A 21,674-nucleotide genomic window follows, 5' to 3' on the forward strand; every position below is an offset into this window, starting at 1 on the left:
GCTGTGCACAGAAGGTGGTGAACACATGGGGATGGAAGCCACCAACCTGCCTGGGGGATGACTTCTAAACTGGCCTTGAAGGACAGGTGGGTGGTGCTGGGGAAGGACAAGACAGCCCGGTGAACTAGAGCTGATGAGGGTGTGTGAGGCAGGGGTGCGGTGGGGATCCCTGCGGGGCTGGCGGCCCCAGACAACCGAGCTTTCCAAGCCTGGGCTGTGGCTGCTGGCTCCCGGGGGCGGGAAAGAGGATGTGGTCAGTTTCACTCACCACTGTGTCCCCAGGACCTCGCACGGTGCCTGGCGCACAGTAGGCTCCAAAACTACGTTTTGAGTGGACTAACAGGGAGACCAAGGCCAGCTTCCCAGTTGTGGTGGGAAGTTGAGACGCAGCCCTGGCCCTTGAGAGAATGACCAGAGCTGGGGCTGGAGTTCCGGAAGCACGACGGTGATGCTTGGGGGCCACCCCCAACCCGTCCCGCAAGCACAGAAATACCTGTATTTCCTGGATGTTTTCCTCCTCCCTGGTGTCCACCTTCTTCTCGATCCCCTCGCCACGGAGCAAGGCTTCCAGGGTGGTGCTTTCTGAGGTGAACCCATCTTTCTTCAGAGGCAGCTCCACTTCTGAAAAACAAGGACAGAAAAGCAGTGTCAGGCCACTGGAAACAGGAGAGACAGGAGGGAAAGGAAGGGTGGCCCTTGGGGGCATGCGGGAACCGCAGCCCCCGGCAAGGATTCAAGATGCCTGCGATCTCTCCTCCGGGACGAACAGGAACACTGGAGTTCAGCGTTTCCATCTCCAGTTCACAGTCCCAGAGCCAGAGCCCAGCCCTGCCTGCTCCCTCAGAGACGGCGGAGACAGGGCAGAAGGGGCGCCAGAAGCACACAGGGTCAGACGGCCTGCGTCTCTGTCCTGCTTCTGCCACCCTCCGGCTCCGTGACTTTGGGCGAGGCGCTCAAGGATCCCCGAGCCCTTTTGCACGTCTACAAAGTGAGGGCGACAATGCCCAGCACCCCACCAGGCCATTTTGTGGAGCATAAATGTGTTCCTTTACATTCAAGCGCTTTGAAAACTCTAAAGCAGTGCACCAATGTCGGCCTCAAGTTTTATTATCTTCTCCCTCTATGCCAACTCTTGTCTGCCAACTCCGTGACCTCCCCCCGGCCATGCTGGCTGCCCAGCTCCAGTCTGCTCCATGAAAAGCTATTTCAACCTCAGAGAGGCTGTTCTTATCAACTCACCAGGGAAGTAAAGGCCTCTGAAGCCCAGTGAAGAAAAAGAACGAGAGCAGATGCCTAACAGGCCCCTGATCAGCAGCTGGGAGCTGCAGTGCCCGCACACTGGGGCGTCTGTTCTGAAGACATCAGAGTCTGATTGGCTTCGTGGGGCTTGAGATCATGGGGCCACCTGAGCAGTGGCAGCCAGTGCCGGCCCTGCCCATGAGAGGAATCGGAGAGAGAAACCGAACCCCTTTCTCAAGAATTCTTCAACTCCTAACCCAAAGGAGGGTGGTTGAGGGTTTCTTGGTTTGTTTTGGGGTATTTTTTTTTTCTGTTTTTTTCATTAAAAACAGAAACCTCATGTACAGGCGATCATACTCAGATTTACTACAAAATATTCCTCCAACCTCTCCCCGGACCCTGCACTTCATATCCCCTGCGATTAGATGCGTAGTCCCTACCGTGTATCAGGTAAGATGGGTGCAAGACCATGAGGGGGTGGTGCCGGAGCAAACGGTCAGGGGAACGAATGGCCCATCTGTATGGAGTTTACAGAGGTGTGGACAGGAATTAGGGGACAAGGAATGGGGAAGCACCAGGGCAGTTAACAGTGGGGGGTCATGAGCCCTGCTATCCCTGGGGGATAGAAAGAGTGTGTTTGCAAGACCTGGAGAGAGCCATGGAGAGCTCTCGGGCCAGAGAACCCGGGTACAACACACCCAACCTCTCTCTCCTTGCCCTGTCTTCCTGCTTTGCCCTCCCACTGGCCAAGCTCAACCAGAAGCCAGAGGGTAAGGGAGCCTCACTGATACAGCCATTGAGGTCAGCTTCCTGGGGCACAGGGCAGCATAAAGAAGGGCAAAAGGCTGTTCTGGGGGAACAGACAGAAATAACAAGCACAACCAACCCACGTTCCACTGGCCTTTATTCAAATGGAGCTCCACATTCCCCTTCTATCTCCTCCACCAGAGCCAGATGCAGGCTGGCCAGCCCATAAGAAAGGGTGCTCAGGCAGCCCATTAAAACTAGAAACTCACACCCATGCATGACCAGCCCCCAGGAGATGATGGTGGGAAGGCGAAACAGTATCTAAAGTCCCTTGAAAGACAAGGTCTTTGGGATTTTCTTACCAAAAGAGGCAAGCAGAGGATCCACCTCCATCAAGAAGTACTACCCCCAAATCAACCACCTCTGAAACTCATTCACCCACTTATTCATTCAACAAATATTTACTGAGCACCTGCTATGTGATGACCACCATGTTAGAACTAGGTACATAGTAGGTGAACCAAATAGCGACCAACCCGGCTTTAGATGGTTGACAATCTAAAGAGACAGAATTGGGAGATTGGGATGGACATATATACACTAATATGTATAAAATGGATAGCTAATAAGAACCTGCTGTATAAAAAATAAATTAAATAAAATTTTAAAACAATAGACATTAAATGCTAAGTAAAAATAAATATGCACTTACAAAATGTCATAAGTGCTACAGAGAAAAGCAACAGGGTGAAATGTGAAGAAAGAATACAGTGTGTGTGTGTGGGGGGGTGTCTACTTTAGATCGGGGGTCAAGGAAGGGCTGTGTGGTGAAGTTACATCACACAGAAAAATAGCCAACTGTCTGCTTTGGTGAGTTCAGAGTGTGCAGCTCCAGAGCCTGCTCCAATGACATATTAGTCTTTCTCCCAAGTCACAAAAGGCTTCCAAATGATTAATCTAAAACAATTAAAATATGTTGCCTCATGTCCTGTCCTCAGCCAAAAGAGAACAGCTGTTCACCATCCCTCAGATTTATAATCATCATATATATATTTTTATTTATGAAGTTCATATTTTAGTATCCACCTTAGCCTTCTCAACACTAAATAAATCCTATTTCCAGAATTGCACAGTATTTTAGAGCTGAAAAGGCCTTACAAATCATCTGCTTTAATCATCTCACTTTCTTTTTCTTATTTTTTTATTTTGGCCTCACCCTGCAGCATGTGGAATCTTAGTTCCCCAACCAGGGATCGAACCCTTGCCCCCTGCATTGGGAACATGGAGTCTTAACCACTGGACCACCAGGTAAGTCCTATCATCTCATTTTATAAATGAGTCACCTGAGGCTCAGAAAAGTTAAGTAACTTCACTGAAAGCCACACAGCAGGACAAGAATGCAGCCAAAGGATCTTCTTTCCTAGACACGGTTAAGATCGTGACAAGAGCCCCACTCATTGTATTCTTATTAGAAGTTTGCAGGCTCAGGCTGAGTCCCAACAAGCACTGATACGTTTGTGTACACGCGGAGTGCCTGGCACATAGGAAACATTCAAAATGTGTCAGCTGTTATTGCTACGTATCACTTAATCCCCACCGCCGCCCAAGTGCTGAGCACAGTTATCATCCCATTTCACAGATGAGGATGCTGCAGCTTAGGGAGGCTTAAACTTGCTCAGTATCAGACACCTGGTAAGGGGCAAAGTCCAGCCTTGATCCCAACCTGCCTCAGAACCCATTCACCTAATCTCTACGCTATACGGACTTCACCTTGCCTCGATCTGGTCCTTCCCTGAAAAGTCGTTTCCCAAACCTTTGTGCATGTTCACTGCCCTCCTAGACCACCTCCACAGTTTTCATATTTCGAGATAAAAGGCAGACCTTTGCTGAGGCTGAGGGCAGGTCTGTGTCAAGGTCCTGGGCTCTGTTCTATGCCAACATCCCCATGGGGTGTTCACTCCGCACAACGGTACTGAGCTGTCCATCGCTGGTAAACTCCCTCATGCTGTTCGCCCTACTGCTTCTTCTTCCTCCCCTGCTAACCATTCCTCCATCCTGCTTTCCCATCATTCAGTCTACCCTGTTGGTCCTCTGGTCCTCTGATCCTCTGAGATGGGCACAGGGTCAGAAGCACGAGGGGGAAGAGAAGCAAAATGGGAAGAGTGAAATGGGCTCTCCTACACTCGAAGAGCTAGAAGGGACCCCCAACAGCATCTGGAGTCCAATCACTTAACGAGGAAAGTAGAGCACAGAAAGACACAGAGACTTTCCCAGGGTCACAGAGAAATTTAGTGGCATTATCCTTGCCTAATTACCAAAATATTTAATTGGCTCATAGAAGTTCTGCTTTCAGAAACTCCTGGAGTCAAACCCTGGCCTTGCCATGTATTAGCCAAGGGACCACGGGCTGGTTACCTAAACCTCTAAGTCTGTTTCCTTATATGTTAAATGGGGATGATCGTCGTATCTATTTCATAGTGTTGGTGTGAGAATTAAACATGGTACTACACTGCATAAAGAAACTCTGAAAAGATTCCCACAAAAACTAGTGTGAGAAACAGAGTGGAAAAGGAGGCTTACCAATTTTGGCTTTGCTTTTTTTCAATTCAAAACAAGATTCAAAATTAGATCATATAGTAAAGAGCCCGGGATGTTCTAAGTGTCCTAAAAATGTTACATGCTATTATTATCGAAGTTTGAATGATTCTGATTTAATGGCACAGCAATGCTGTCCAATAGAAATATAATGCAAGCCATTCATGTAATTTTAAACTTTTTAGTAGCCACATTAATAAAAGGAAAGAGCAACAGGCACAATTAATCTTAATATATATTTTATCTAACCCAACATATCCAAAACATGATCACTTCAATGTGTAATCAATCTTTTTAAATGATTGCGATATTTTACATTATTTTATTCACATCAAGTCTTTGAAATCTAGTGAGTATTTTACGCTTACAGTGCATCTCAATTCAGATGAGCTGCATTTCAAGTATTCCATGGCCACATGTGGCTGGTGGCTACCATATTAAACACCACAGGTTTACAGAATTAAAAGGAACATTTGCTATGATTTTGCTTCTAAAAAATGGAAGGACGTTAAACATGCTCTTAGTTTTGTCTACTTGATACCCGGCTAAGCACCATTCCAGAACAACATTCTAGCCGACCCCTGGCAAACCCTGGTTTCAAAGGTTTCAAGCCTGCAAGGTCAGAGTGACAGGCTAACCAGTGCCCTCCCAACAAAGCAGCAGAGGGTACATTCTCTGGCTCCAGACCACAGGAGGTCCCAGAGGGAAGGAAAAATAAGGTAATAGGTCCAAGCTCTTGCACAATGCACGTCCTAGACATGCTCCCTATGGAGCCCTTAGGGATTTCATTGATTCGTTTTTATTCTAATACAGCTCACCTGGATATAAGATTTAATAATTCTTTAAAAGCGTATTCATTTTGACCCTTGCACAAATTTGGGGACCGCATAACCTGACAGGAGCCATCAAACACTTAACATTAAAAGAAAATGGTCTAAAACACAAACACCTAATTCATCTTTAAATTAGCCTGATTTTACACACATGGATACAAACCCACGGATCGGTACTCTCTCCGGAGCGGCAGCAGCTGTCACCCAAGCCAGCCACCTCCCCAGGCCCCCGTACGCAGCACTGCCTGCACTTCTAATTGGGAACAGAGATACTCCTTGGGTGACTTCCAGCACGATCCATCACACCAGAGACAGCTTCTGTGCAAGCTGAAGCAAATCAGTTTCCAAATAAGAAAAAACCTCTCAGACAAACAAGGATTGAAGCATAGAAAGTCTTGGAAGGAAGGAAGGAAGGAAGGAAGGGAGGGGGGGAGGGAGGGAGGGAGGAAGGGAGGGAGGAAGGAAGGGAGGAAGGGAGGAAGGGAGGAAGGGAGGAAGGGAGGAAGGGAGGGAGGGAGGGAGGGAGGGAGGGAGGAAGGAAGGAAGGAAGGGAGGAAGGGAGGGAGGGAGGGAGGGAGGGAGGAAGGAAGGAAGGAAGGGAGGAAGGGAGGGAGGGAGGGAGGAAGGGAGGAAGGAAGGAAGGAAGGAAGGAAGGAAGGAAGGAAGGAAGAGAGGGAGGGAGGGAGGGAGGGAGGGAGGGAGGGAGAGAGGGAGGAAAGGAAAGCACAAATAAAAGCAAAACAAAAAAAGAAAAAGTCACCAGTGAAGAGCAATGGCTTCTCCCCAGGGCTGTGGACAGGGCAGCCATCCTCTCGGGTGGAGATCAAAGCCACAGGCTTTTGACACAGGTGCTCCAAGTCTGCCACCCAATGCACCAAATGCAAGGCTTCCACTGGGTTGTTGGAACCACTGAGCTCATTAACAGGATGCAGGCAAGACGAGGCTGAAAGTGCAACATGGGAGCACGGTGAGTAATTAAATCCCAGGTCATTTAAAAATGCAAACGCTTGGATGTCACAGGCTCACGGAGCCTCTGACTCCTCGTGCATTTTTTGCCTCAGGATGGAGGACTGGGAACCTGCAAGTCATATATGGATTACAATAAAATATGCCATATAAAAAACAGATTAAGACAGTTCTTCTTTGGGGACATACACAAAGAGAGGAGCTGTCTGTTAGCTGTCGAGTTTGCAAGAGATACCATCTTTGGGGAGGCTGTGCTCTGCCAACAGACAGACTGCCCCCAGGGAAATCGTGGTGAAACACCCTGACAAGGCACATCCATCCGTCCATCCATCACGGGCGCTCTCTGACGCAGGAGCCTGGAGATAGAGTTATGGTGCAAAGGAGGTAGAAACCCCACAGACAATGGCAGACAATCCTCCTGCTACATCATGAGTGCTCAGATTTTTTTTTCCACCTGACGCTAGTTTTTCTTTAAAAATACAAATGTGCAGTTTTCTCTTCTGGCCACTTATTATTTTGAGGAGTTAATCTCATCACATTTCCGTGGGTTTATACATCAACTTACACCAAGGAGCAAGAAGCTTAGGAATCATTTTTTCATTTATGCCCAACAGACTCTCGGGCTCATGGGGAAGGAGAGGGGTATTGTTATCTCTCACCCTACGGAGGAAGAGATTGGAGGGGACCAAAGCCCTGATTTCCTGAGATGGTGGCAGGCCCAGGAATCCATCTGTGCATTCCTCAGGGGTGCCATTTTCTTGGCTACGTTTGACTCCCTGCTTTGTGATTCATAAAGCTCAAAATAGATGAGGTTCACAATGAGGACCCATTGCCCAGGCTGCACCCTGCAGGCCCTCGTTACTGCTTCTTTTAGAAGCCCAAGATATGCACACAACAGGAGGACTGATCATGGCCCCAAGAGCCCTGTGGTCCCCACTCTCTGCTGTGCCTACCCACTCACCCCTAAGCCAACACGCAATGATGGGCCCCTGGAAGCAGCACCCAGAGGTTGGCAGCATAGATAAGCATTCCCTCACCCCGAGACACAGAAAAACACCCACACTATCAAAGGAAGCTCACCACTGGGCTGGTCAGCAGACCACGTCAATACAACTTAGCAGGAAGGTGAGGGAGCGGAAGGACGGTGGGAATGGACTGAGTGGTGAAATGATTCAAGGGAATACAGATTGCTGGAAAGTGCAAGAAGCTGTCTGGGGTGAAATCTCAGCTCTTGTACCCTACACTGCACACTTGGCCTTGATCTCCTCACCTGTACAACAAAGCCCACTTCCCGGTGTTTTTACAGGGCCAGATGAGATAATGGATATACAGCGTCTGCACAGGGACGATGCTCAATTCATGTGAGCCCCCCCTTTTCCCCTTCTAAAGTCTCCTTCTCCTTGCACTTCTCAGCAAAACTCCTCACCTTCTGACACTCTCAGACCATCAGACATGGTGAGACACAGCTCCCTGCAACTGGGCGTGGGCCCAGGGGGAATGGAAGTGAGGAAGCCAAGTCTGGAGCAGTTAAGAGGACAGAGGAGGCTGAGGATGGGACTAAGCTCACAGGCCGAGATGCTGCTCCGATTCCAGGGGGGTCCATGCTGCAGATTTGGAAATCACAGCAGAACCATGTGGAAGAGGCCTTGCTCTACTCATTCATTTTACAAATAATTATTGAGCACTTACTATGTACCAGGCTCTGTTCTAGGTGCTAAGGACACAGCTGTGAACAAGAGACAGAAATTCTTGCCCTCATAGAAGTTATATTCTAGTGGGGGAGAAACAAGACATAAACAAGCAAGACCCACAGTATGGCAGATGGTAATCAATGTTCTGGAGACAGAGCAGATGAGGGGAAGCTGGAGCATCGGGGGTTATGGGAGGGCGGTTCCACTTTTAGATGTGGCCAGGAAGGCACGAGCCTGAAGGAGCAGGAAGGAGGCCACGCGGCTAATAGGAAAGGACGTCCTAAGCAAAGGCGCCATCGCGCAAAGGCCCTGAAACTGAGGCCTGTCTGCCCAGAGCACAGTGAGCCAGGGAAAGGGTAGGAGCCCAGGTCAGAGAGTTCTGGGGCCTGAACGGCTGTGTAGGCCATTGCGAGAATGCTGACTTCTAATTCTGAAGCCATTGGTAGTTTCAAGCAAAGGGTGACATTATGATGCCTATGTATATTTTTTAAATTTTATTTTATTATTTTTTTATACATCAGGTTCTTCTTAGTTATCTATTTTATACATATTAGTGTATATATGTCAAGCCAATCTCCCAATTCATCCCACCACCACCACTACTCCCCCCGCCCGCTTTCCCCACTTGGTGTCCGTATGTTTGCTCTCTATGTCTGTGTCTCTATTTCTGCCTTGCAAACTGGTTCATCTGTAACATTTTCCTAGGTTCCACATATATGCGTTAATATACAATATTTGTTTTTCTCTTTCTGACTTCCTTCACTCTGTATGACAGTCTCTAGGTCCATCCACGTCTCTACAAATGACCCAGTTTTGTTCCTTTTTATGGCTGAGTAATATTCCATTATATATATGCACCACATCTTCTCTAGCCATCCGTCTGTTGGTGGGCATTTAGGTTGATGATGGCTATATTTTAACAGGATCACTGTGAAGTCAACTGAAGGAAGGTGAGGGCAGAGTGAGGAGACTAGTTAGGAGTGACTGCAGTAGGTGTGGAGCCCCGCCAACGAGCCGGCGCTTAGGAGAGGGCCCTGTCCTCATGGTGCCTATGTCCTGGTTGCTAGATACAGCCAGAGGGCAGGCCCCTAGCCCCTGAGCAGGGGGCATCCCCACACAGTGAAGGAGGCTGGGTGGCCAGTGCCAAGGGGCACAGGTACAGAGCCATACCGGAGCAAGTCCACAGAGGAACGGTTCTCAGAGAAGAAGGCAGATCAGCCTAGGCCAAGGGCAGGAGAAAAGACCCAGCCAGACAGGCCTGGCCCAGCGCCATGGGATAACAGGCGTTAGTAAAACAGAGAGGAAGCCTTCCAAGTTTATCTCTGTGCTCTGGACAATGTATGCGAGAGAACTCAGTTCTGGGACACAAGGGGTGAGCTTGGGCAAGCTGTGGTTCTGGGAAAGGTAGATCCCACAGCCAGACGCCAGGTCTTTTCTCCTCAGGATAGAAGATACTAGACTCGGGCTTTTAAGAGACTCTAAGGCAGGGCTTCCCTGGTGGCACAGTGTTTGAGAGTCCGCCTGCCGATGCAGGGGACACGGGTTCGTGCCCCGGTCCGGGAAGATCCCACATGCCGCGGAGCGGCTGGGCCCATGAGCCATGGCCGCTGAGCCTGTGTGTCCAGAGCCTGTGCTCCTCAACGGGAGAGGCCACAACAGTGAGAGGCCCGCGTACTGCAAGATAAAAAAAAAAAAAAAAAAAAAGACTCTAACGCAGACTGTGTTCCCATTCTGGCCAGACAGCACACACTCTTCCAGCTGGGCAGTGAGCTGCCTGCAATGAGCACATGCTGGGGACAGAACAGGGTCGGCTGAGGCCCCCTTGGCCCACCTAGCAGCACTGCGTGGAGGTGGCATCATAGTGCCAAGTCCTCCAGCTCCACCCTCCCACTGGACCCTCAGAACAACCCCAGGAAACAAGCAGAGCAGCTGCCATGATCTGCATTTCAGATGAAGAATCAAGGCCAGAGTGGTTAGGTGACTGCCCAAAATCACACAGCCAGTGGGTGGAGAGGTCTGGACTTGAACCCAGGCCTTGTGATTCCTATTTGAGGGCTTGTCTCCTGCAGAGCACAGCTGTTCGACATAATGAAGGCCCCTATGGGCTAAAACCAAAGAGAGGCAAGATGGCAAAGCTGGGACAGGCCCCACGGGCCAGGCTGGGTGCTAGTTGGGGAGGCCAGGTCAGCGGCCGAAGGCTCCGCCTCTCCCACTCAATCTCCCTCATCCGTGCAATGGGCATGATGAGAGCTAAGCCATGTTCTTCAAGCTTGGGAACAGACACCAGGCACTTTTCTTTCCTTCATCCCTTTAATAAATCTTTGCTATCCACCTATCATGTGCCAAGTCCGGTGCTGGGTGTTGGGGATACAGATGAAGGATTGGGTGGGCCTCTGCACTCAAAATGTGCGCCTTCCAGCAGGGAGAGATACAAGTGAAAAGGCCCTGGCGTAACAGGGCGACAGCCTTACAACCTACACTCTAAACATGGTTCCCCCAGGTCCAACTGAAAAACCCAGCCATGGAAACTCTGCAGCAGCTGTGCACGCCGCCACCCAGCCGACTCCCAGCTGCCGCCCATTTCCTGGGCCAGCCCAGGCTCCCAGAGCCCTGCGAGACTCGAGCAGTGTCATAGGCCCAGGCCCAGTCCCCCGGACCCAGCGCCTTCCCCCAGACTGCCAGGAGGGCACAAAGCAGGGGCCGGAGTGGCCTGCCCACCTCTCTCCAGCTCACGAGGCCAACAAGAGCTGTGAAAAAGCTGCTGTTGCCGGCCTCCAGGATGGATGGCTGCAGCTCTGACACTGCAGGAAAGAGATAAATGACTGGTCATTTCCCCCTGATGCACTTGAAGGCATCCATTCTCCCCGCCATACCACGCTCAAGGAACCCCCTCGCAGAGACAGATAAGCACTGACATATGGGGTGGGAGCTCAGCGTCCTTCCCCCTTGGAAGGACACAGCCAGACTCCTCTGTGGGCCAGGGGAAGGTCACGCTGTCCGTTGGCTCACACCTGGCTGGGGGCTCCACGGGTCCCTGCCCCCGCCTCCCCCAGTCTTGCCCACCCCACCTGGCTCATCCCTGTGAGGCGCACACGGGAGACGGGGAGGCGGGGGCAGAGGGAGCCAGCTGACAGGCTCATCGATCTCAGGCCACATGCTTGGCACATCGGCAGCGTTCCGTAAGTTGTTCCCGGGCTGGGAGGGTGCTGGAGGAGTCGGCGGGACTGCCTCGAGGAGAAGAGAAATCGCGCCGAACATCAGAGAGAAAACGGTGGAAGAAGCCCGGAGATTATTAAAATGTGGGCCATGTACAAAAGCAGTAGGGAACTAATTAAGATGCAGGATTTTCAAAAGCTGGGGAAGTTGGCCACAGCCTGCTCCCATCTGTAGAGTCCTGGCAGTTCAGTGCGGCAGGGACAGCACCCTAGGCAGGCAAAGCAGGCCTCTCCACCGCTGCCCTCACAGGTGGGACTCAGGCCTCTGCCTGGACCGCCCCCTTGGGGGGCACCCCTCCGAGGGCCCCTGAGACTTGCTTGTTGGCCAGCTATGGCACCCTCTGCTTTGGGGCCGTACCCTAGCCTACCATCCCCTGAGGGGCCCTGCCCGACTGTTCACGTTCCCCCAACATGTGGTAGGGTGGTGATTGTCCCGGTCATTCATGCCCAGTCACTGGGTGGCTGCCAAAAAAAAACGAAGAGAAAGAACCAGAACCCTGTTCCTGGCTGCCTTCCTTCCCATAACCCTTGGAATTTGGCAAGGGTGGCAAAGAGCCAGGCTGCTCCCTAAGTGTCCCGGAGCGGAAGGGCATCACAAGGCCTCAGGTACATTCCGGGAGCCCTACAGGTCTGAGACACCAGGATGAATGTGCGTGTTGAGTCCTGGAGCAACATGGCGCCAGTTCCAACAGGTTCCCCCATAGGGTTCTTTTCCTTGGCTTCACCACTGACAGCCCCTTGGGAAATTAACTTCCTAATTCAGTGCCACAGTTTCCCAATCTCTAAAACAAAGATAAAATCTGCTCCAGACCACAGGGACCAAAAGGTCTGGGGTCAGAAGATGCTAAACTGATCGAAGCAGACTATCTGAGGATTTAACCCAGAAGGACACAAGTTAAAAGTTTGTTCCCAGCCCTTTTTCCTCATTCAAAAAAAAAAGTGAAGTTAAAGGCTCTTTTTTAATCAGCTGGCTTTTGCCCAACATCTGCCCGGCTTCAGGGCCTTCTGGTGGATATTCACTACCCACCTTTGTCTCCTGCCAGCTCAGCTTCCCCTTTGCAAGGGCAGAGCTCCATTCCTGGGGGAGCGGTCCAGGGGAGGCCCCTCTCTGGCACCAGGCTCCTGCCCCTCTTCGCGTTGCCTGAGTTGTGATGGCTGTGCCCTGAAACACCTTGCACGCACCTCTGCAGCCAGGTGCAAGCTGCAGAGAACGCTGAACTCCGCCGTCAGTCAGCAGAGAGAAATGATGTTGCGTGTGTTGTCCTTCAGATGCCCAGGCAAGTGGGAGGTTTGCAAGATGTTTATTCAGGACTGATCGGAGGGGTGATGTCAGGCGTGAGAAACACATAGGTCCAGGGACGTTGAGAATGCTTTCAAATTCCAAAGAGCTCGCCCCAGCTGTCATCCTCATCCCACCCACACACAGACACATTTTTATTTTCAGCAAGTAGTAAAGAAACATAGGCAGGATGGCATATTCACAGTGAGGGAGATGGGATGAGGACTGCAGGCCTAGGGAGGACTCCATCAGTGTAAGTTTAGCCCAGGAACAAACGACTTCACAGCAGCCATGATGGGCTCCCCACTCGCCACCCTGTGATGCCATAGATGAGCTCTGTGCTGGGCGGGGGCTCTGCCCTCAGACCTGCTCCGAGGTCCCTCAGATTCCTGAGTGGACACCCCCTCCCCTTGCCCTGACCTGGTTTCCTGACAAAACTCTTAGCTCTGAAGACCTGGGGTCAAGGACAAGTCTAAGCCACGTTTAACCCTGGGCTTTGTTGCTGAAAGCTGCCCGCCACTGGCTGGACTCAGGCAGGGACGCAAAGGAAGACAGGAGGGACAAACCGGGTGCTGGCATGACAAATTGCTTGTGGCATCTCCTTATTATGCATAGAAAGGTCTGACGTGGAAGGAAACTCATGCCTTGAGACAATTCCTCTCCAGGCCGGTGTCCAGTCTCTCACAAGTCAGGGGAACTCTCTCCTCTGAGAACTCTACTGATGGTAGAGCCCAAGGGAGGCTCCAAGAATCATAGACATAACTGCATTTCTAGAGCCTGTCAAGGGGAGCTCAGCAGCACAGGCATCACCTAGGAGCTTGGTAGAGATGCAGAATCTTGGTCCTCACCCCAGACCTGCTGAGTTAGAATCTGCATTTTATCAGATCCCAAGGACTGCATCCCCAGAACGCACACTGAAGTTTGAGAAACACTGGTTTTGAAGACTTACAGGTGGCCGGACCACAAGTCAGTACGGCATGACTCCACGCCATCTACGGCTTCTTTATTAAACATAAACGATTGTCAATAAGAACAATTTATTTTGGAGGTATGGGCTTCCTCCTTTGTTGTCCCAGATCTGGAAGTGGTCTGAGTCCTGGTGTCTTGGAAGTGGCACGGATGAGTGATGAGGTAATCCTTAACTGGATTATCCTTTTTTTTTTTTTCTTTGTGGTACACGGGCCTCTCACTGTTGTGGCCTCTCCCATTGCGGAGCACAGGCTCTGGACACGCAGGCTCAGCGGCCATGGCTCACAGGCCCAGCCGCTCCGCGGCGGCACGTGGGATCTTCCTGGACCGGGGCACAAACCTGTGTCCCCTGCATCAGCAGGTGGACTGTCAACCACTGCGCCACCAGGGAAGCCCTGGATTATACTTTGAGTGTAATTCTAGAACCACTCTGGCTAATATGGGGACCACTAGCCATGTGTGGCAATCAAGCACTTGAAATGTGGCTAGTTTGCAATGAAATGCGTTAAAAGATACACAATGGAATTAAAAAACAATACCAAAAAAAGTACAATACCTCGTTCATAATTTTTATACTGATTACATGCTGAAATGATATTAGTCATATGTTAAGTTAAATAGAATCTATCGTTAAGATTAATTTCACCTGTTTCTTTTTCCTTTTTTAAATGTGGCTACTAGAAAATGTAAAATGACACATGTGGCTCACAATCGTGATCCAGGAGACTTGGCTCTCCTACAGCCTGCATCTCAGGGAGTTTGGGACAGCCCCAGTCATCACCCTGGAGTGTCTGCAAGGGTCTGTAAATTGTGCAAGGCCATTTGAGAACTTGGGTGGAGCACCCGCCCCTAATAAATAAAACTTTTGCACAAGTGAAATGTGAGTTAGGGTGAAAATTTGAAGCGTGCTTAACAAGGGACCTGTGAGAAAGCATCCCGAAGAACCGTTAAGTAGAGATTTTGCAGAAAAAACACAGCCTAAGGAGCCAGTGTGAAAAGGCAGGAGTGAGGTAACATTGCCAGGCAGCTGGCCTTGACGGGCCTGTGTTGTTTGGTGACAGTGGGAGGGGGCATGTCAGCTCTGCCTTTGCCCCACTTAACAGCACTGTTGCCACCACTCTGAGTCATGTCGCAGCTCTGGCATCCCCCAAACCAGACATTCCCTTAAAGCTAAGGACCCAGGGCAATCACTTGGCCTTGCTGCAGCAAGGTCTGAAGACTGCCACCCGCTCAGAAGTGTAATAACAGATCAGTAGTCAAGAAAACTAACCAATTCCTTCTGCACGGCCACAAAGCAATCAACATCACCTAGAGGCAAATTTTGAACTCAAACTCTCTCATTTCCATGTCCAAGATGGGTTCTATTTTTAGTGACTGGCCCCACTTGTGTAAGATGCTCCATTAGCTCATTTCCAGTAAGGGTGGGAGAGGGTACATGGTGCACTGTCCTCCTTTGAAACAGCCTCGGACAAGTTTTCCTTACTTGAAGCCATGGGAAGGTATCACCTGGCCGAAAAGAGCTGCAGCTCCTTCAGCTCTGTTGGGAAAGTCATTCATCCTGGGCCTGTTCCCACACTGTGCCTGCTTGCTCTCCTCTCCTGGGGTGGCAAGAGAAAGACAAGAGGAAGGGGAAGGCCCGAAACACCTAGAGGGAGAGAAGCTTGGTGAGGCTGGGGGCACGTGGATGTGTTTATTCCTGAGAGCGCCATGTAGGCACGTTCACTCTCCTGGAAAACTCAGCTCTATGGACAAAGCGGCAGAGCAACCTTGTCCTCAGCCAGCCCAGCACCCCCGACCTCTCCCATCGCTGGCCCAGCCAAGCTCCACAGGGCACTGACCAGGTTTTATTTCCAGCAGCCGCAGCTTCGGATCCTCAGGTGGGTGCAATCGTCTCTTCTTACGCCAGCAGCGGGCAGGGTACGTGTATAGCTGGCCCGGGGCGAGGCCTGTGGACAGAGACAGTGTAAAGATTAAAGGCTCCAGGCTGGATCTAACCTTCTCATTCACAGTGAGGAAAGTAAAGCCCAGAGACGTGAAGTGACTTGTCAAGGTCACACAGCTGGTAGATGGTAGAGCCCAGGCAGAATCTAGGTCATCTGACCCTAGGACCCTTGCTCTGTCTGCTCTACCATGCTGCCTCAGTAGACACAGGCCAAAATGAGCCATCACTGTGACCAAAATCAGTTCTGCTCTCTTGGCCTAGGAAGAAAATCAGAGGGACCTCCAAACCACAAGAAGGACTTTTCCAGATTTACCCTCATCACAGTGTTTCCAAGGCAGTGCATATCCAGCTACTGCCCATCAGCTGCCCCTCTGTCCAGGCCAAGCAGGTTCCCTTCAAGGGGGAGCAGCAGAAGTCATTCTGTCTACCTATGGACAGCCTGGATTGGGAAACATTTCAAGGAAACAGGATCAAGGCGCTAGATCTCCTACCCACTGAAGAAGTGGGCTTCTTCCACCCACTGATAGCTGCTGGCAGCTCGCTGAAGCCAAAGGGATCCCTGTGCCACCTCCATCAGAATGTAAGCCTGCATAGCCAGCAGCCCTGTACAGCCCTGCCCACCAGCCTGGGCGTTACAAAAAAAAATGGGCAGGAGTTCAGCGGCTGGCCTCATGTGTCACATGGTCTCCCAACAAGAATCACCATTGAGATTTGGCTTTTGACACGAAAGCTCCACAGCAGCAGCATCTGTCATGCCGAGCGCCCCATGAGGAGCCTTCCTGCTCAACAGACAACACTCTCATGGGCAGCCAGAGGCCTTGGAGGAATGTGGACTCCCTGCACTAGACCCTGGTTTGTTCCCAGAGAAAAGGGCAGCGGGTGGAGGCTGAGGGGAGAGGAAGAGGGCTGAAGACTGGTTAGGCGGTTAGCAGATTAAAAAGACTGCTCAATGCACCCCAAAATGAACCAGCAAGCCCACTGACCCACCCCTGCTAGAGTGAAAGCCTGGTGAGGACAGGAACTTTGTCTTGTTCAGGTCACAATCCCCAGAACCAGAACTGTGGCTGACACAGAGAAGAATCAAACTAAACATTTGCAGAATGAATGAATGAATGAGTGAGTGAGTGAGTGAGTGAGTGAATGGAAGAATATGTTCCAGTTCACTTTCATGGAAGTCACAACTCGGTCTTCTGTAGTAAACATGGCATGTGACAGCTGTTAGAGACAGGCAGCCTCCTATGAGAGGGGCACTTCCTAGACCTAGGACCATGAGTAGAAAACATCAGGACCCTATTCCCATCTGCTGTCTTCCATTTTGGGGGGTTTAAAAGTTAAGAGAAAAAAACGGCTTCATTTTTGCATTTTTCAGAGAAAAACCTACAAAAGTTTCATTGCTACACATCCATTCATTCATTTTTCATTTGTACTTGTCATCTCTACCCATGCATAGATTTGGGTCCAAAGCAGAGGACCAGAGTTAAAGGAAACAAAATTTTCCAATTCCTTCTATGTGCTAAGTTTCGTTTTTAATCACACAGCTGCTCCCACAGGTTGCTAGGCTGTGAAGAAGCTGGAGGTTCTGACCCTTCCCCCTGTGATTCTTAGAAACCATCAAGGGTGATAGAGCCTACAGGCTCCAGAGATACCTCTGATGTTATGAGCTAAGGGCTCATCGTGTCCTAGAGTCCTTCTAATACTTGACTTTGTTGATAACTGTAAGGTCTTCTGCACAGTAGGAGGATCCTGAAGCTCTGAGTGCCTTGAGCTCTGAGGACCAGACTTGTGACCGATTTATAGAAGACACAATGAATCCAAAAAATAAGCTTGGTCTCGCTCCCATATGAGGTCCACTTTTGACCTCTGTTTGAGGGAAGGCATCACTGGGAATAGTTTGATGTTTCTGGTGTGTTTCACTCCAGGGCTATGTCACCTCTCACCCCATAATTCCTGAATGGGTACATTGAGTCAGAGTCCCTTCCAGATGTTTTGGCCACTTCTGGGGCTGGTGTTCCCCAGGATCCCAGAGAAGGCCAAGTACAAGGGCTGGCCTGCTGCTCCATATCCCAGAACTGGTCCCATAATCCCACCTATCTTGGATTAGCAATTCTTAATCCAGGCTGAAGCCGAAATCACCTGGAGAACTTCTTATTAACACCAATGCCCCAAATCCACGCCAGAGCTACCCAATCCAAACGTAGGTGGGTGGGGGAATTGAGCAACTCTTTTCTTTTTAAGAACTCTATAGCTTGTTACAATAGCTGACAAAGAACCTCTGGATGTCTAAGCATCATCTAGTTACTGCCTGGATGTCCTCTCTGATGTATCAAGACTAGTCTAATGGTTTTTCCAGTAGATTCCCAAGGTTCCCTGTATTTTTCCCAAGCCACTGTCATTAACTGCCTGCTTCCTAGACTGTCCTCTCCACTGGTTTTATAAGATCCAGGGTGGCAGGAACCATGTCCACCTCAAGTATCCCCAGTGCTTAGCACAGCGCCTGGCGGGCATATCAAGAAATACTTATCAAATAAATTCAACCAGAACTGAACCAGCCTCAGAAACGCGGGAAGTGAATGACCCTTAGCCCCTGCTGTTCCTGGCTCCAGGAGACTCCTCCATCCACATCCAAACCGTCCAGGAAGGACCCCTTGAACGGAGCACAGAACCCACCCCACCCATGCCAAGACGGGAGCCTCTGTGCCTTAGGCTCTTTCTTGCCCCACGCGCCGCTTCATGGTATTTCCAGCCTGACCAAAAGCAGGTTAGTGAGAAGGAACTGGTCCAGACCAGCATACGCAAAAGGTCTAAGTGACAAGAGGTCAAAACTGTCAGTGCTCGTCCAAGTCCTCCACCCTCCCTGAGACTGCGGTCACCACACCTGTTGGTCAGCCGCCTGGGGCCACTCAGCTTGTAGCTGCAGGTCCACTCTCCCAGGAGAGTCCATTTTAGTAAGTAGTTTGAATGTCCAGAAGAAGGGATTGTCTTTATTTCATTCTTTAACTTTCTCTAGTAGATTGGAGAAGCTCCACAGTGCAGAGGACAAGGGCGAGTCCTCATACCCCCATTCCCTGCTACCTTGGAAATCTCACCACACCTATCTGAGCCTGTCTCTTTGCCTGTAAGATAAGGGCGGTAATAATACCTACCTTACAAGGACTGTCGTGGGGATTAGCTCATATTCAAGAAGAAGCTCTTTATAACCATGAAGCACTGTACAAATGTCAGTTATTAATTATCATGAATTAGCTGACTTAGACGAGCCTGGACTCTCTGCCCACGTGACATGACAAGGCTGCTCTTTGCTCCTTTAGCCACAAGGGTGGAAACAGGCCTCCCTTTGATGTCTGCTTCAACTCTATCAACAAGCAAATGGCCCCAAGAACTCTCTCAGGGCTCCCGCCCCCTTCCTTGCCCTCCTCCCTGGGCTGGCAGGCACCAGGGTGCCTTTACAGGGCCAACACGTTCAGCCCTGGAGTTCCACTTATAGAGGGATGAGCAGAGCCCCGTGAGAGTTATATTGTTTATCTCATTAGAACAGGAGGCACATAACTCAAGCCCATGTGTGTGGTGGATGAGGAGGGAGGAAGAGGAGGGGGGAGGGGGAGGATAGAGGCACAGCTGGGCCCGGGAAATTAACCTGGAGGAGGGAGCCTGGGGCTAGGGGGGGATATGGAAGAGGGGAAGGGGGAGGCGGTAGACAAGAGGGGGGACCAATCCTCCCCGTAACCAAGGCCACAGCAACTCCTCCATTCACACACCCCACTGAGCAAACTGCTTTGCTATTACTTTGATCTGCAACTCCAGGTACACTTAGGTGCAAGCACAAGCATGACGGACGCACGTGCACACACACACATCCACATGGGAACTCATACACTGGATGGTGGGAGAACTGGCTTCATAGGAAAATTCAGCAGGATGAGCTCGGTGCCTGTGCAGTCGGCAGACTCCAGGCAAATCACTTGTTATATGCGTGGCCTACGTTCAGCAGGTGGGTCCTGAGTGTATGAGCATCTCTGACAGACACAGCATAAGCCATTAAGAATTCAGAAGATGAAATGGGATGGGAACAGATGTGAAAAGAAGAAACAGAATGGCTTCCTCTTCCCCGGACCAGAGCTGAGCGGTGGCATTCAAGCCCACCCAGAGAAGGGCTTTGCCTGCAGCAGCTCAGGGAGGTGGCCCAAGGCTCCCCACAACAGAAAGCTCATTACTTCACAGGACAGACTGTTGGCCAACTCTTACTGTGATAAAGAGCCTCACCTTGCCCTTATTTTGAATCAAAATCTACCTTCCTGTTATATACTTATGCCAATTTGTCCATCCTTGGTCCCAAGAGTGAATAGGTGTCATCTGCATCCCAGCAACCCACCCCATCCACCTGCTTGGGTTTGAAGGAGAGCCTACGGAGAGGACGGAGAAATGGAGGGCAATGGGAGTTGGAAGAAAGAGGCAGTGACTACACCTGCTCGTGAGCCTGGGATTCTTCACCAAGACTGGGCATCAGAATTGCAGAAGTAGTTATCGAAAAGGGCAGATGGCAGCTTGGTTCCAGTCCAATCCTACCGAACCGGAATGACAGAGATTCACCAAGACAACTGTAGTTTGAAAAACTCCCACATAAGGAACTTCGAACAAGATCAAATCTTACTCATATTTATTTCCCCAGGACCCAGCACATAATAGGTGCTCCATTAATGTTTGTGGCTGAGGATGCCAATTTGGACCAACTGCAGAGTTGGAGGGATGAGTGATAAGCCCCGGGTAGGGCTTGAGGAGTGGGGAAGATGTATTTCCCAAGCACTTATAGCCATGTCATTTCCTAGTGCTCTGTCATCCTCTCTTCTCCTGGCTTATATAAGAGCTGCCCTGATCTCATGGACCGCCTCTTCAGTGGAGCATTCCTGAACCACCCCAGGCCACAGTGCCTCTTCTCTTCCCTGAAAGTCTGGAGTCCTGGGCACTTGGCACCACGTGACAGCACTCGGCGTGGCTCTCTGTCTGGCTCCCCGACCATCCCCTTCCTGCCTCCCCTCCCATTCTTCCCTGTAAGCTTCTCTCTAAGATTCAATTTCAGTGTCCCATGTGCCAGAACTGCCCTGGCAATGTAGACCTCAAATCCATAATGCTGCCTGCTTCTTCTGGCCCAGAGGTTCCCAAGCCCCTCACTGGTCCCATCACACTCAAAAGCTGACAGAGTAACAGTAGCTAACATTTACTGAGCTCTTACTCTGCTCTAGGCTAGCACCTTATACTCAATGCTATCTCATTGTGACAAAAAGCCTACGAGACATTGAAAGGATGAGGATAGTGAGGAAAGCAGTGATTAAGTAACTGGTGCAGGGTCATACAGCTCATAAGCGTAGCCTAGCTATCATTTCTTTAACAAATGGGGATATACACATATATATATACATACATATATGTTGTGTGCTTGCATAGAGTTTTTTAATGGAAAGATAAACCAAAAATTAATTTTTTAAAGAAGTTACAGGGAAAATAAAAACAGAATAATAGTAACAAGAAGAAGAGAAAGTTGCCTTTAGAAAGAAGAAAGGAACAGGGTAAAAGAACAGAGATAGAATAGAGCTAGGCTCTCTCTCTGAATATACCATGCTTTGTAGATTTGACTTTAGAACCATGTAAATATTTTATATTATTAAATTAAATTAAAATATGAAAACAAACATCTGCTTCTAGCTAAAATGGTTTACCAAGGACCAGATTTACCTTCCCACCTGAAGCCAAGACAGAGAAAAAAATGAAACAAGAGTTTTCAAGACACTGGCCATCGGGCAATGAAGGACCATGATCCCTGAGATACTGGAAATGAACAAGATGAGTCCTATGACTGCCTGGGCTTACTTCCTTGAGAGAGTTTCCAGAGTGCAGCACAAGGAGGAGGAACATGGGTAGAACCCAGCCAACTTCCTGAGTCTGAACTGAAGAGAAAGAGCTGAGAGTCCGGGAAGACCAAGGTAACTAGAATTCAAGGAAAAGAATAGTAAAAAGAAGAAAGCGGCACAGAGAAGGAACTGTGGAGATACACAAAGGGTCCCCTTCAAGTATTCAGCTCAGTACTGATGAGAGCATGCTTGTAAGGAATCTACTCAATGCCGAGGAAAGAACCACCCGTAAGAACAGAGGTGTGCCTGGTTTGCACAAGGGGCTGAGAAGAGTCTGTTCCCACAAGCATGCTGG

The 21,674-nt window shown here is 50.0% G+C and overlaps 1 protein-coding gene across 1 annotated transcript in view; it reads right to left on the reverse strand.

Moving 5' to 3' along the window:
• DPF3 (double PHD fingers 3) overlaps window positions 1–21,674 on the reverse strand; it is a 299,208-nt gene that overhangs the window by 119,047 nt on the left and 158,487 nt on the right. The window contains exons 3-4 of the mRNA XM_027111691.1: window positions 15,373–15,480; window positions 494–621 (exon numbers count right to left, since the gene is read on the reverse strand). Coding sequence (XP_026967492.1) covers window positions 494–621; window positions 15,373–15,480 — 236 coding nt within the window. The remainder of the gene's footprint in view (window positions 1–493; window positions 622–15,372; window positions 15,481–21,674) is intronic.

The sequence above is a fragment of the Aethalodelphis obliquidens genome, unplaced genomic scaffold (genome assembly GCF_003676395.1).
Source record: "Aethalodelphis obliquidens isolate GAN/ISIS:26980383/991018 unplaced genomic scaffold, ASM367639v1 scaffold10, whole genome shotgun sequence".
In the NCBI taxonomy this organism is placed as follows: Eukaryota; Metazoa; Chordata; class Mammalia; order Artiodactyla; family Delphinidae; genus Aethalodelphis; species Aethalodelphis obliquidens.